Source organism: Lytechinus pictus, chromosome 11, assembly GCF_037042905.1.
Source record: "Lytechinus pictus isolate F3 Inbred chromosome 11, Lp3.0, whole genome shotgun sequence".
Taxonomy (NCBI): domain Eukaryota; kingdom Metazoa; phylum Echinodermata; class Echinoidea; order Temnopleuroida; family Toxopneustidae; genus Lytechinus; species Lytechinus pictus.
The window spans coordinates 31,066,094-31,082,121 of NC_087255.1; the positions used below are offsets into that span (position 1 = coordinate 31,066,094).

The window sequence follows — 16,028 nt, forward strand, 5'->3', positions numbered from 1 at the left end:
ATATATTATTTTGAAAAAAAAGCCAAATTTGTTTTCCTGATAATTGAAATCAGTTTATAGTTTTAACATCTTCCCTCCGATATCAGCTAAAAAGGCGTACCGGTACCGGTATATCATCTGCTAATTTCCGTCTTACTGCAAGTCACGTTTGTGTATGATGGCTGCGCAAGACGAATTGGGTAAGTCAATCGAACAAAAAAATAATGCTAAAAATATAAATAAATTATATTTTCATCATGCTCTCATTTTATTAGAAACAGAAATAGAATAAGAATGAGAGGAAAGATAGTAAGTTCGCATAAAGTGATTATTAGAGGGTTTTTTTGTTGTGGCGTGAGTGCAGCCAGTGGGCAGAGTCGGTGTGCAGTCGCAGTCGACAGTCCTCCCGATGTCGATGCGGCATGCGGCACAGACTGCAGTGCAGCACTAATAAAGTTTGGGCCAAAATGGCAAAGATTTGAATCGATACATAGAGTATTGTGGTGTGACCTACATTCGCGCGTTACCTAATTTTGCGCATGGTCGATTATCTCTTTATCTAATTAATATCTTGAAAAACTGACATGACTGATATTGAAATTGAATATGATATCATCAAACAGAAAAAGCGACCCCAATTTCCCAAATTTATAGTACGGTATGGTAATTTTCTTGAATGAAGGTAAGGTCTCAAATTGTAAAAATATTGGCAAAACATTGGTGAATTTTGTTACCTTTTGCGTCCGTGCCGAGAAAATCCGATGTTCTCGACAAGCATCAAGAAATTGCCAGTTTGCAAGCAGAGTTCTCCAAATAAGTAATTAAAATGTGATACCTGGATACCAACCGAATTTATGGCATTTTAACCTCAATCTGATATAATTATCTTACCTTTGACTTTGTCTGCTTGATTTCTTTTCTAAAGCTTTGCAAGACGATCGTGCGCAAATTAAGGTCACAACTTTTAGGACTCTTTTTCAGCCGAGCGCGCACTAGTCGATCGTCACAGAATTTTGAGATTACGATACCAGCGAAACCTTTGACCTACTTTATCATTCCGTGAACCTGGTGAAGCAAATTTGACTTTGGGATCTTGCCTTTCGTTTGGATAAATATGATTTTGATTAATGGTGTGTGAACTGAGAAATTTATGATTGAAAATCAACTTCATGATAATTTTTAAATGTGCGCAAATTATGGTCACCCCATCATACCACTCACACTAGTACGAGGTTAGTATGCTTTACTAACCTTGTACACGGAACTGCATTCGGCCCTGGATTTCTATGTAGTCGGCAAACATAGCTTCATTCCAGGGACTGTCAGTTTTCAAATGTTTCTCCACACAAGAAATCTAGGAAAGTTCATTCACCTGTCAAGTGTCAACATCAATCTAGTGCGCTAGTCAATGTAAACATATTAGGTTCCATATAAGATTATTGGAAGACGGCAAGTCGTGAAAAACAGATGGTGAACTGGGGAAATTGAGGTCACTGAATCTATTTTTAGCACTCTCATTCCCCATAATTTCCATACATGTACTGCACGGGTAAGTGAAGAAAAACTGTCCCAATAAACAAGGACAATCTCAATAGTCAATTTATCTATCAATTTAACTCTAAGTCATACTTTTAAAAACATGTTAAATCTTTGTGAAACACCCCCCAGGGAAGGCCGGGTAATCCATGCATGCCATGCCAATATCCATGTTAAAAATAACAGAAATGAGATGGGCCTAAGTAAAATCAGACAGACAAAATATAATTTTACCGTGGCAGTGAGGCACTAGGCCGGATACATATGTCGTTTGGACAAGCTCACACAGAATTTGTTGCTCATTCTCATTACTGTTTTATTTTTTAGAACTACTCGATAGAGTGTTCCTACGGATTGGTTCCGCTGAGAGTGATGAACAGCTGGAGAATGTTGTCTGCCGCTTTCTTCCCCCTGTGCTTCTTAAGCTCTCCAGCAGCCAAGAAGGAGTCAGGAAGAAGGTAAAACAGCACTATAAAAAAAAAATATGTTTAGGACAGGCAAGAGGAGTGAAAGAGGAAGAAGAAGAAGACAAGAACAAAGAAGAAGTCTAGAAGAAAGAGGAGATGGAGGGGGAGGCTACTTGAAAATAAATGCTTTATATGGCATGCGTCTCACCTCTCATAATAGGGGGAGGGGAGGGCAGGGCTACTTTACAAGAAGAAAAAAGCTTTATATGGCATGTATCTCAATCTTATAATTAGGTATCAATTTGTAGTTTTGAATAATGGAGTTATTTATAGAACAGTTTACTTATTTTCTATCATTGCTTTCATGGTACTACATGTGCAGCTCAGTCAGACATGGTGTATTAAAAAAAGATACATTTACTTCCCTGATCACCATTATCATTTTCATGATTGTTTTGTTTTTGTGTTCAATAATATTACAAAAGCTGATACTTGTATTTCAATTCATGCACTTTTTAAAGAGAAATGCCAGTAGTTGCAGTAAACACTGATTTCATGAGAAAGTCTGTAAAACCAGGCTTAATTGTCAGTATATCATCGAGGATCTAGATCTGGTACAGTTACATAAACTAAACTTTGTGAAATCTTGAAATCTACGCTGAAAAATGTTCACGCTGAAGATCACTAACACAGATAAGCGCACGTGGGACAGTGTATTATTATTGCTTTGAATGTCGGCCCGACGCTTGACCCAAATCCTGTGCTTATTTGCTGATTTCTCAGCAATTCCACAATTTCTTCCAGAATCCTTTGGCACATATGTTTTATTTATACAAACAGACACTTTGGTGGTCATTTCATTGGATTCTGTACGAACTCATTTTGATATCGTTACCACAACTGGAATTTACCTTTAATGACTTGTTTTATATTTTGCACTTAATTTAGATTTTTTTTAATGTAAAGTGCATTATGATGCATACATTTTTTTTAATGTTGTTAGTAGGAGATGTAATCTACAGCACATTATGATTTTGTGAATATCTTTGATTTTTTTTGGTCTATTTTGAATGCAGGTCTTGGAATTGCTGGTTCATGTAAATAAACGGTTGAAAAGTAGGCCACAGGTTCAAATCCCTGTTGAATCTTTGCTGTTGCAGTACCAGGACCCATCTAGTATTACATTTGTAACTGTAAGTATGCAAATGGGTTCATTCTTCAATTTGTCCATACTTGAATCGATGCCTTGCCATTAATCCCACTTGGCCTTAATGACTCATGGCAGTTGCATGTGTTATATGGATATTAAAGATTGGATCTATTTCAAAACTTAATATGCTTTGAGATCACATGTCACTGAAATGGACTGGAAATTTCATTATTTATAATCATTAGAAAGTAAAAAAGGGGCCTAAGCTTTCGATCCTAGCAGAATCTTCGTCGGAGGCAAAATGACAAACATATAAAGTGGAACAACCATAATATAGACCACAAACAAGCTACAGCAACACTAGAAACAAGGAGACAAAAGGGACATTAGTGAGTAGAGAAGACCAATCAGGTTAGTGAAGGGGATGAAAGAAAAGGAGTAGGCAGACACAAAGGGAAGTTCGTGTAAGTAAGGCCAGTAAAAGACCTCAAGCCAAGAGGGATTAAGATAATGAGGCAGGCAACATCAAACAGGATCTGGAACAAAACAGTGATAATGGGATGAATAACAAGAGAATTAGTGAGAGGTGGGTCAAACAGGTTACAAAGAAAGGCATAATAAACTGGTGCATAAGATATTCGGTACAGCAATGGGCACCCGGATGGCTCCTTCATTCGCCTGTCTCTCCATGACCAAGCTGGAACAGCAGATGTTAGATTCAGCCCCCTGTCGCCCATGGATTTGGTGGCGTTACATAGACGACATTTTCTTCATCTGGACCAGGGATGAAGACAGCCTCCATACATTCATTGACCACATCAATTCCTTCCACAGGACCATCAAATTCTCCCAACAGGAAACCCACTTCCTTGATGTTACAGTCCAGAAAAAGTATAATGGTATCACCACTACCCTATACTCTAAACCCACAGATACCCACCAGTACCTCCACTCATCCAGCTGCCACCCCCGTCACTGCAAAACCGGCATCGCTTACAGTCAAGCCCTCAGACTTCGCCGTATCTGCTCCGAGGACCCTGATTTTTCCTTCCATGCCAGGAATTTGCAGAAACATCTCTGTGCCAGGGGCCACGGGGCCAGGGCAGTCCAACTGGCAATTAACAAAGTTCGTTCTCTCCCCAGATCTGAAGTTCTCAAACCAAAAAGTGACAAGGAGACCACCGACAGAATACCGCTTGTGACCACCTTCCATCCCAATCTACCCCCTCTCCGCAAAATCCTGTGTGATAACCACCACATTTTACACACTTCTGATCGTCTCCAACAGGCCGTTCCCGATACTCCCCTTCTAGCATACCGACGCCCACCGAATCTCAGGGACCTCATTGTTCGTGCTGAAGTGCCCTCCCTCACTAACCATTCTTCTCCCATACAGCATGGCACCTTCAAATGCACCAGCAACAGGTGCATCATATGTGAAATACACCTTCACGAGGGCGATACTTTCACCAGCAACTCTACCAGCCTGTCTCACCAAATCAAGGGCAACATCACATGCACTACCACTAATGTTGTATATCTCATCACTTGCAGAGTTTGTAGGGTACAATACATAGGGGAAACCAAGACCACACTCAAGAAACGATTCTACGGGCACAAATATACCGTCAACACAGCAAAGCTGGACACTCCATTGGCCGCCATTTTAACCTCCCCAACCACTCCATCACTGACATGATGCTACAGGGCATCGAATCTTTAGGTACCCGTCCTGACTCAGTCCGTACTAGCAGGGAGAAGCTCTGGATGAGACGACTTCGCACCACCCAACCTCATGGCCTGAACATCCAAGAGGGGAACGACTGATTATTCTTTCCTATCCACTTTCAATTTATATATACATATAATTTTTCCCCTCAGCTCTTTTGAATAGTTACATTATAGTTTCTTCCTCTACTTTCCTCCGATATCTCATACAAGCTCAGCTCCAATTTTTCCTTCCTTATTCAGGCGATATAATAATTATTATATATATATATATTTGTTTTTCCTCCACTCACCTCTTTTAGATTTACCACATTTGCTTATTTACATGTATACTATGGTTTCTTCATAATACACCCCCTCTCTTCTATATTTGCTTTTACCTTTTTAGGCAATTTGCTTCCTCTTTTTCACATATGCAGGTTTTTTTTTTTTTTTTTTTTTTTTCCCCTACTATATAGTCTTATGTTTTTTCCCGTCACACCTAGCGGATTACAATATCAGTTACACCATATGTGTATTTATATATTTTTTCATATACATTTCTTTTTTGGATATATTTATATACATATCACTTATAGATACATATTTACACTTACCTTCTTCTCTTAGTTTGTTTAATGCTTTATCATATATACTTATATGTCTTTTGCACATTATCAGTTGTTCCCCATTCTTTTCCTTTTTTTCCCCCAATCTTATGCACCAGTTTATTATGCCTTTCTTTGTAACCTGTTTGACCCACCTCTCACTAATTCTCTTGTTATTCATCCCATTATTACTGTTTTGTTCCAGATCCTGTTTGATGTTGCCTGCCTCATTATCTTAATCCCTCTTGGCTTGAGGTCTTTTACTGGCCTTACTTACACTAACTTCCCTTTGTGTCTGCCTACTCCTTTTCTTTCATCCCCTTCACTAACCTGATTGGTCTTCTCTACTCACTAATGTCCCTTTTGTCTCCTTGTTTCTAGTGTTGCTGTAGCTTGTTTGTGGTCTATATTATGGTTGTTCCACTTTATATGTTTGTCATTTTGCCTCCGACGAAGATTCTGCTAGGATCGAAAGCTTAGGCCCCTTTTTGACTTTCTAATTTACTCCATTGGCTCTCTTTTATTAGATAAGCAGTTTTCAGCAGCTTCTTTTTGCCATTTATTTATAATCATGAAAGTATGATTTAACATTTTCTAGTAAACCTTTTTTCAACCCCAAGTTTGGGCCAGTTTGGCTAGCATAAACATGATGATAATTTTTCAGTGTAATAGCCAAAAGGATTGCTGACTTTTCACTAATTTAAACAAACACAGTGTAGGTTTTGAAGTAATGTTTATATTTAGGGAGTATACGCTTGAAGCTTATAATACAATGTAAACACTGTCAAACGTGAACAACTGAACATTGAATAGAAGAGACAATAAGTAGTACAATTGTTGAGTTTACATATAACACAATCTGATCTGTTTGTCAAGTGTTGACTATTTGAGTGCTGTTTCTTTTTCTTAATTGAAATTGAAATGCGAGAAATAGATGATGACAGATGACAGAGTATTTTTTATGAGGTATGGCGAAGTTCTCAAAAGGACTGTAAATCAGATGAGATTTGACGTCTCGAGCAGAAGGGTAGAGAAGTTGAGTCTCTGCAGTGATTAGTAGATGATATGAGTAGTCTTGTAATTTCAGCAGCTTGACTATCCATCATTGATCAACACATTTACACACCATCAGATTAAATTGTATGTTTGCATAAAGTTTTTGAATATGTCGTAGATGTTTTAGTGGTATTTATTCTGTGTTTTGTTTGCAGAACTTCACCATCTTGTACTTAAAAATGGGTTTCCCGAGGCTTGAGATCTCAAAACAGGCAGAGCTAGCTCATTCTCTCATCAAGTGTTTAGAAGGGAAACCCCCTCTACAACAAGACAGGTTTGTACTTATTGTTTTCTTGTATCTTCTAAAAATGTTTATACTTCTAGTTTCCATTGAGTGTTCAAGCAAAGGTTGGCACTTTAAAATATACAGTTGTAATAGCAACATGTAATTATGACTTAAATCATTTCTTGATTGTTTTTTTTTTTTGGGGGGGGCTGTTTTTATTCATGAATTTATGATTATTTAGGTGTGCAAGGAAAATAATTATGTAGAAAAAAATAATTTTATGTTTTGCTTTTCAAACTTTCCAGTATTTCATTTATAGCTGAAGGCAATTCATAAACATTTTTAATAAACGTGGAATTTAATTGTTGACAAAAGTATTTTTCAGTCCAATAGTTCTAAAAGAATATATGCCACTTTTTGGAATGATATTTTGTCCCTCAGAACGATAATTTTCTTCATCATTTGTCCTGATAATGATAAATTTCTTCATCATTTGTCCCTGATAATGATAATTTTCTCCATCTTTTGTCCCTGATAATGATAATTTTCTCCATCTTTTATCCCTGATAATGATAATTCAGAGCTTCCAAGTCTCCCGGATCCTGCGGGAGAATACTGGATTTCGATCCAATCTCCCGTTCTCCCGACCCCATGCCAAAATCTCCCGGATAATTGTGATTTTTAGCTGTTAAATTGTAAAATTCATACAAACGACTGTTTTACGAGTCTAGCATGTTCAACTCCCTTTACACCCACGTGGAAACTCCTTATCACATTTTCATTTTACCCAGTTACTTTTACTAGTTTTTGTATAATCGTACATTGATTTCCAATGTAAATTAAGATAATGTGCGTGATGGAAACACTTTAGCGGCACTCCATGCCTATGCCCCCCGACGCGCCCCGGCGCGGCACTGCCTGGTCTCCGGCAGACTGCGCCGCGGCAGGAGGCTATGCGAGAAGGGAAGTCCGATGTATTTTTCGGAAGCTTGTGTGCGCTTTATTCGAGCTGAAACTGTGGATCAACGATGGGTTACTATTATAATTACACCCTGACTTTTAGGAATAATTTTATTGACAATCCTGAAGAACAGAAGCAAAGTGGAGATTTTTTTTGCCTACTTTTACTTGGGTTGATCGGATTCGAACATTTTCTCTTTCGTGAGTGAGCTAGCCTGGCGCTGGCTGGCTGTGCGTGCTTGCTACAAAAAGGCAATTTTCACAGGAATCCCTCGGCCCTCAGACTTTAAACAGGCCACATATAAGTCTTTACAGGGCCAGGCAAGCTCATCTTCCACTACTGCGGCCCTTTCCCCCTCTGGACAATAAAGGTATTTTCTTGTTGCATGCATTCTTTTGTGAATCATTTTATGTTCTACTGTATTGCCTGAAATCAAGCTTGAACTTATTTTTTTAGTCAATGACAGACAATTCATCATTTCATGAAATCTCTCTAATGTGCCTATAATATATGTGCCAAAAGTTTTGATGGTTTAGACAGCTGTTGGATACTATCAAATGTTGTTTCTTAATGAGTTTTGCTACCCAAAACTCCCGTCCGTGGGACATTTCGCCGCGCGCTCCCTCACAAAATCATACCTCCGCGAAATCTTCTGGATTCTATCATCCCAATGTTGGCAGCTCTGGATAATTTTCTCCATTTGTCCCTGATAACTATAATTTTCTATCGTTTATCCCTGATAATGATAATTTACACCATGTTATGTCTCCCGTAATGATAATTTTCTCCATCTTTTGTCCCTGATAATGATATTTTTCTCCATCTTTTATCCCTCATATTGATCATCTTCTCCATTTCTGTCCGGCAGTATCCTTCAGATGTTGGTACCTACGCTCCCACATCTCAAGCTTCCTGATGATCCTACCAAGAAAAGAGCCATCTTTGGTCTGAGTGAAAAAGTTGAAACCATTCACTTACTAACAACCTTTCTCATGGACTATCTACTCCTACCTTATACTTTCAGGTGATTAAGTTCTTTTTTGTGATTTTGTCTGATATGAAGTACTGTACTATTGATTTTGACACTGGTGAGAAATTTAGATGTTGGTTAAAGGAAGCATCCTATCTTTGATTGCTGTGTTGAAATTAAAACGCTTGTTTATTATGATATGTCAAGTTCACCATGAGGGCTAGTTTATTTGAAACCCTAGCAGCTGACATTGAATTGGTAAAGATCATCAGGTATAGATGTTGAAAATATATATTTGATGCATTTTAATTTTATATGTTGTGAAGCTTTGATAAATCTGACTTGGCCAACAAATTGATGTAAATTCTTCTCATCCAGTTGTGTTAAATATAATGATAATTATTCAAGAAACATTACAACAGTGAGTTGTATATCCTTTTTTTTAATTATTATTTTCATATGGAACATGGTCAGTTTGCTCATCAGTGAGACATCATGTTGTAAGCTCACTTTTCTTAATGTAGTTTATTATATGGAATCAGAAATATTTCTTTTGACAGATGTGTATAAAATATCCCTGCCCCTTGTACCTCAATAGATAACCAAACTCATGACCTTGCACATTTTTTAAAAAGTCAGAGCATGTTTATAAATGCTTGGAGTGTGTTTAAATCTATGTGTATGCCAACATTTTCATTAGCCCTTTACGTATCAATATTAATATCCTTTGTGTTTTCTCTTACCAGTGAAGAGAGACCCAACACAGCGCCATCAAGTGGTCAAGCCAGTGCGGCCACACCCACTCGACCAAGCTCCGCCTCCCAGCAACCAACCTATCAGACCCCGCCTGGTCTCAGCCCCAATGCCCTCAAGAGGTTGATAGGGGAACATGGGTTGCCTGATGCCAATACCATTGAGGAGGTGAAATATATGTTCTAAACCTTGCTTTTGTCCATATTTTGCTTTGAATCTTTCTGACCAGTATAAGTCATAACTCTTTATCTGTACCATTTTCAAGTGCCAAAATGAGATTTCGTAAACTCTGAAAAATTAATATTTGCCTTTAAGTATGTTGACTACTTCCTAACGGTTGCTTTGTCAGAATGTTACAGGAACTCACTGAATATGTGCAGATTTCAGCACATTAATTGTATATCTTTGTCAAATATCTCTGATTTTTCAATTAGCTCTTTCTTTTCTTAGCAAGAAGACCTCATGCATTCTTTGCAACTTTAGCTCTCTTTAGATTTGGTCACAAATGTTAAATATTTAACAGTTCAGAAGCTTCACTGTATCTCTTCATTTTACTCTCCTTTGATATAGTGCAAAGTTGGCATTGTTCGTTTTCTAAGTGCTGATGTGTTGAGTGAAACAGATGTTGTTTGTCATCTCATAGTAGCAAGTTCTGACACCAGATATAGGTGAGTTCCACATGAATTGAGCACACTTTATAAATCCGTGTGTATGCTTTTACTTCAATGGAAAAGGAAATTAATTTTGTCTGATGATCTATGTATAAGAGATGATAAAAATCAGGAAACCACTCTTGGTTATGTCTGAATCATAAATGAAGTATAAGTGTCATTAGTTGGGGGTGAAGTTGAAATCACTATTCTGAATGAGCCCCTTGATTTGGACAAATTAATGACAGTGTGTTGGAGGCTACTAATAAGTCGTATTTAATTAGTTGCAACTAATTAGACATTTTGTGTAATGAGTTGGTTTATATTCTTAATATTTTGTGGAACTATTTCTTTAATTGACCGCTGGTTGATCATTATGAACCGATGATTTACCAATAAATAAGATAGACTACCTATACAATATAAAATCGAAACTCTCTTACGGATTCTCCTTATTTCCTTGTTTTCTATCTATTACCAGTGTGGCAACAGCAGCTGATGTGTTCCTAAAGAAAATTCATAGGTGAGTAATGTAAACAAATTCCAGTTATTTTGTTTTTAATCTTTTTTGTTTCTTGTTCATTTGTTTGGTTGTTCATTCATTCGCTCACTTGTTTGTTTGTTCATTCATTCATTTATTTACTATGTTTAATTCAACAGGGTATCTCTCTCAGTAATCAAAATACTGATTTATATTGGGCCACGGCATAACATAGAAATCATTGAAATACAAACATTTATATGAAAGATATATTGTGAAGCAAAAACTAGAAAACACTTTTAACATGTTAATCAAATGAAACTTCAATAGTTGCAAACTCTGCCAGTTATGGCGCACTGGAATTGAATCAAAAGCTCAAGAAAATGAGCAATCGTGCACTACCATATGGGTATTGCAAGGATATTTTTGCAATTTATTTTAATTTTTAATGGTGCATTTCCATTTTATAGTCAAAGTAAATCAAGACTATACTTTCTATTTCAAGTATCAAACTAGCAGCAGATTACGGAGATGCAATTACTTGCAAGACTTGTGATTGATGTATGGACCTTAAATTCACTTGCAATTGATTGACGTTCTCTAGCCATGCTCACAAAGACTTAAAGTGAATTTCTTATTCCAGGCTGAAATACTGAGCCACTATTCTCGATATGTTTTATTACGAGTTTGCTATTATGAGGTCAAATCTTTGTAACGGAATGCTCATATTTCTTAATTTGTGTATATGGTACTAATTTGTATGTATTGATATTTGACAGTGGAATTGATTGGAATGACATGACCATTGTAAGAAGACTATACACCCTCTTTCAAGGCAGTGTAGCAGTCAAAGGACAGGTAAGTAAAAAGGAGGATTTTCCCATTTATATAAAACATTAGATACCATCCAAAGAATTGACTATTCCTGATTGCCATGAATTTCTCAACCTTTAAGATGTTATTCTACACAAATGCACTATTTTCGTGTAGCGGTGCAAAAGTTTGCATTTTGGTGAAGAAAACACATTTCTTTTCAATCTTGCTTTGATTTGTTGAATGGCTCGATCATGCCATCACATCATGCTGTATTTCATACAATCGCATTCTTATCATCCATTTGCTATTTGTGTACTAAGAAATGATTTTTGTGTGATATTTTCTCAGCCTACACCAAAGCAAGAAGACAAGCGCTCTCCTGTTGGCACAAGAACCAGATTAAAACTCTTCCCATATCTCCTGAGATCAAGACTAGCTGCAGACCAGTTTCCAGCATGTGTTCAGGTAAATTCGAAAGGTGGCAATCAGATAGTAAAATCCAGTTTTAGCCCCAGATTAAACAGAAATTTTAGTTCACACTTCCATGGAATGCTCAGTTTCATCTTGTTTGTTTCATCTTTCTTCTTTATTAATCATGACAGAGGTAATGTTCCAAACAATTAATTTAGATATATTTTATCCACATATTGTCCTTTTCTCATTTCATAACATAATTATTTTTTTTGGGGGAAACATATTTGAAGTTAAAGTAGATTGCTCTTGATAAATGAGGTGGCAAATGGCACTCCATTAAAGAGTGTTTTATGTTAGCGTAGGGTATTAAACCACTGATATGAGAATACCACCCAAAGTGTAAACTTGCGAATCACACTAAAGAAATATATTTTAAATATTTTTTAATCTGTTTTTAACTACATAATTCTGTAATTCCTATGGGCTTTGTGCAGGGAATACCAACTTCTAGTAGGAAAAGAGGTTGAATTGTGGTTTAACCTTTGCTTATTGGATTGTATACGACTTAATGTGTATGACATACAGTATGACATAGCTCGGTGATTGCTACTACATTTAATGGAAATAATTTCCCCTTTCCAATTGTCTAACACAGGTGATCTTTGACTGCTTGTATGGTGCAAACTCCAACAACAAGCTGAAATCCATGGCAGTTCAGTTTGTCCACCATCTCTGTGCTGCTTGCAGTGATGCCCGTATGCAACCAATGGGACCCATTCTGTTATCAGGGATGGTCAAACTCATCGCTGAAGCCAAAGATGTAAGCTATAAGAATTTGAATGCATAGAAGAGTAGAAATATACGCTGAGTCTAACATGAAATATACAAAATTTAATGGTACGATAATTGACAATGAAGAGCAAGTTTTTTCTTTTCCTTTGGATATAAGGAATGTATGTAGAATGTCTGGAATATCATCCGATATTGTCGCGCCTGATTCATTCATGTTTTGTAGCATAGTCGTGATATTTTGTAGAGTGCTATAAAAGATCATTGATAAATAGTCAATAGTTCAGGGCCCCATAACACAAAGCTTAGTGATTAATTGTTAAGTTGAAAGATCAATTTTGATTGGTTCTTAGTCAGTCTACGAGCAAAATGTGCGTGCAACGATATTTTTGATAGGCTATTTCATAAACCTTTGTGTTATGTGGCCCAGATTGTTTAATATGGACTGTTCAGAAAAGGAATATTAGGTATAATGTCCCATTTTCCCTTGTTTCCATTGTAGCTATGATATTAAGAACTTAGCGTTGTGTATCTGGATTTGATAGATGTTAGATTGGATTTTAAATTTGAGTTTTTTATTTTCTTGTAGAATGTGAAACTTAGGAGCCTTGCTTATGTTGCTGTTGGAAGGTTATCAAAGTAAGTGTAATATCTCATAATACCTTGTATACTTTTCAGTGCATGTTTGAACAGTTATAAAGAGCTGCTAACAGTTACAAAAATAATAATAATTTTGACTGAAAAAATATGAACAGAAAAAGTGGGGTGAAAGAGGAATAGGAATACATGTATTATTGTATGTTAACATTTACACAAGCACTGATATGATCGAGAATAGGGATTCTTTAGTATAGCCTGTGGGCCGTACCCAGCTGGACCTTGGCTACAAGGCACTTCATGCTTTGCACTATTGATGTGCATCTTTCAAACATTGTGTTTTTTTGTGTAAGCCCCTAATTGACTCTGATCCTTTCAGGTTTCACTGGAGTCCCTCCTGGCCCTTCAAGGGAAAATTTTGAGAACCTCTCATTAAGAATCTACTAATCAACCACATTGTAGTTTGTAGAGCAACATATATACATGTATATACATTCCCATTTCATGAGAATGGTTGATGAATGTTTAAAACTAAGATTAAAAACAAAATTGATGGAAAAATAATTCCTATGTACTCATCCAAAGTTTCCACCTCTGGTTACCCATAATTTTTTTTTAAATTCATTTCAATTTGTTGTGTACTATTTCCCTGAATCAATGAACAAAATGAGTCATGATATATATATATACATCATTGAAAAGCTTTGTCAGCTTATCAGTGGAGCGTTTCAAGAAGAACTTGTCAGACGTTTTATCCGACAGTTACCATAGTAACAGTGCCTCACAGTCAATCAGAATCCAAGAAATTTGTCAGATCTGACCACTTGTCAGACAAAAATATCGATGAAATGCTCCCCTGTTAATGAAATTGGGTTAAATGTATTCTGCACCTTCGCTTATCTAAGAGATTTCTGAATGCTCTGAGATTGGACTGACGGTTCAGAAAAAGATGCAAATTTTATGAATATCTAATTTTTAAAAAGAGATTACTATGAAACTAACGATGTCTCTATATATTCATATATAATTATTCAGGAGACTACCACAGCTATTCACCAAAGATATGGGACTTCTACAACAATTCTTTGATGCTGTATGTAAGGTAAATTACTTACATGTTAAACTTTGTCCAGATATGACATATTGAGAGGCTCAATTTATCTCATTTCTATTTCTGTTTTTTAGTTCATTTTAAAATTTGTAATGCTTTAAAATTCTCATGGCTTGAGCGGTTCATGAAGTTGAATAAGATAATACACTGTACTTCCCAGGGAGTGGAAAATGGGCATGCATTTTGTGCAGGAATGATTGATTAAATCCAACGAACAGGGTAATAAGCAATCTGTAAGCACTAAGTATATGTCTTAAGCTCCTTATAAATGATCAGATTATCAGCAAGTATGGAGAAAAATGGGGGTTGGTTCAACAAGAAGTGTTAATACAGCTATATTATGGACTTGCTCTTATGCAGTTTTGATTCCCCTTAATCTTCCCTAGGAAGAAGATGATACCCGGTTACATGTACAGGAAGCACTGACCCTGATGGCTGTGGCTTACAAAGGGATCCAGGAACCCCTTATTCAAATCATGGAGGTTCTTATTATGGCCAACATTGAAAAGGTATAGCCTACATCTATTATTGTTAAATGTATTGTTCAGTTGTTGGAAAAGGTACAGAAGCTTTAATGTGCCATGTACATGATGAGATGGCATGATGTTTGATATTGCCTCATTGGCTTACATGTAATAGCCTCATTGATATCAAACAAGTAACAATATTTTAATTTTGCATAAAGATTAAAATGTGTCTGATACACATTTATGCCAAGGCAATAGCATGGTGGTTAATCAGCCATATCTCATACATGCATGTAGCAGTACCAGTGTTTTGCGATGATATTTTGGCTAGAAGAAGAAATCAATTTGTAAAGTGTGAATACATCAACATTGAATCTTTGTATATGTGTCACCTGCTTTGTATGAGAGGGTAGGGTAGGATAAATATCTTTAAATGAAATGACTATCTGGCGATACTTTGTTACACGGTCTTTGGTTTATCGCTACACTTCTTTGTTCATTTGTGATTTTATTGGTCTATGATTATTAGGGCTGTTATTGTCAAGAAAATTATCTGTCAATATATGGCTAAAAATATCTTACCGATCTCGATAACTATCGACAAAAGAACATAATCAATAGGCATTTTTTACGCATTATAGCGATGGCACAATACTCGCATTGATCAAAATTTGTATCTGCCACAGTACTAAGAACGCTTTAAAATCTGCGTTCATCAGATGTAAACGATTACATAACATCTATTAACAAACATATTTAGCATCAATACACCCTCACCTTTCACGTTAGTAGCATTATTTTAGGGATGGATGAAGTTTTATCAATAATTTGGGGGCTGAGCAGTCAGACTAGACTAGCGATAAAAAGGTCATCGATAACAGCCCTTATGATATGTATTTAGGTACCTTGTCAAAAGTCAGAACCATGTCTTTCACTTGGGAATCCCGCAAGCGGACTCTCGTAATACTTCAGTATAGACAAAACAATGAGGAATGCAGGAAAAGACACAAAGTGCCTTTTTTAGGGGGATTCCTGCTAAAAGATGTGGCACAGACTTTTGACAAGGTACCTTAGAGAAAGCATTCTTCCTTTCTCTTTTTCCACAGTCTGAACCTCAAGCCAGAAAGACGGCTGTCCACTACGCAGCAACCGTGTTTCCTAGTCATCATGTAGCATCAAGATATGCCTTACTCCTCGCTACAGGAGACAGGTTAGTATCAGTGAGGAGTTTTAGAATTACACATCGATATAGCCGAGCTGCTTTGTCATCTCACTGCACTGCATGCTACGGTCTCTTCCTTATCCACTATAAAAAAAAAATCAATGACATGAGAATTCTTACATCCCAAA

General features: G+C 36.7%; 1 protein-coding gene across 2 annotated transcripts in view; it reads left to right on the forward strand.

The window, feature by feature from the left end:
* Nucleotides 1-128: 128 nt before the first annotated feature.
* The window catches only part of LOC129272125 (proteasome adapter and scaffold protein ECM29-like), a 45,779-nt gene continuing 29,879 nt past the window's right edge, over nucleotides 129-16,028 (forward strand). Inside the window, exons 1-15 of one of the 2 annotated variants that reach the window (XM_064106337.1) lie at nucleotides 129-179; nucleotides 1,843-1,973; nucleotides 2,999-3,115; nucleotides 6,599-6,717; nucleotides 8,499-8,654; nucleotides 9,347-9,521; nucleotides 9,924-10,021; nucleotides 10,485-10,526; nucleotides 11,264-11,342; nucleotides 11,649-11,765; nucleotides 12,370-12,534; nucleotides 13,093-13,142; nucleotides 14,136-14,202; nucleotides 14,598-14,720; nucleotides 15,785-15,888. In XM_064106337.1, coding sequence (XP_063962407.1) covers nucleotides 155-179; nucleotides 1,843-1,973; nucleotides 2,999-3,115; nucleotides 6,599-6,717; nucleotides 8,499-8,654; nucleotides 9,347-9,521; nucleotides 9,924-10,021; nucleotides 10,485-10,526; nucleotides 11,264-11,342; nucleotides 11,649-11,765; nucleotides 12,370-12,534; nucleotides 13,093-13,142; nucleotides 14,136-14,202; nucleotides 14,598-14,720; nucleotides 15,785-15,888 — 1,568 coding nt within the window. In that variant the 5' untranslated portion in view covers nucleotides 129-154. Of the gene's footprint in view, nucleotides 180-1,500; nucleotides 1,529-1,842; nucleotides 1,974-2,998; nucleotides 3,116-6,598; nucleotides 6,718-8,498; nucleotides 8,655-9,346; nucleotides 9,522-9,923; nucleotides 10,022-10,484; nucleotides 10,527-11,263; nucleotides 11,343-11,648; nucleotides 11,766-12,369; nucleotides 12,535-13,092; nucleotides 13,143-14,135; nucleotides 14,203-14,597; nucleotides 14,721-15,784; nucleotides 15,889-16,028 lie in introns of those variants that run through there. The other variant, XM_064106338.1, reaches the window with a different exon arrangement.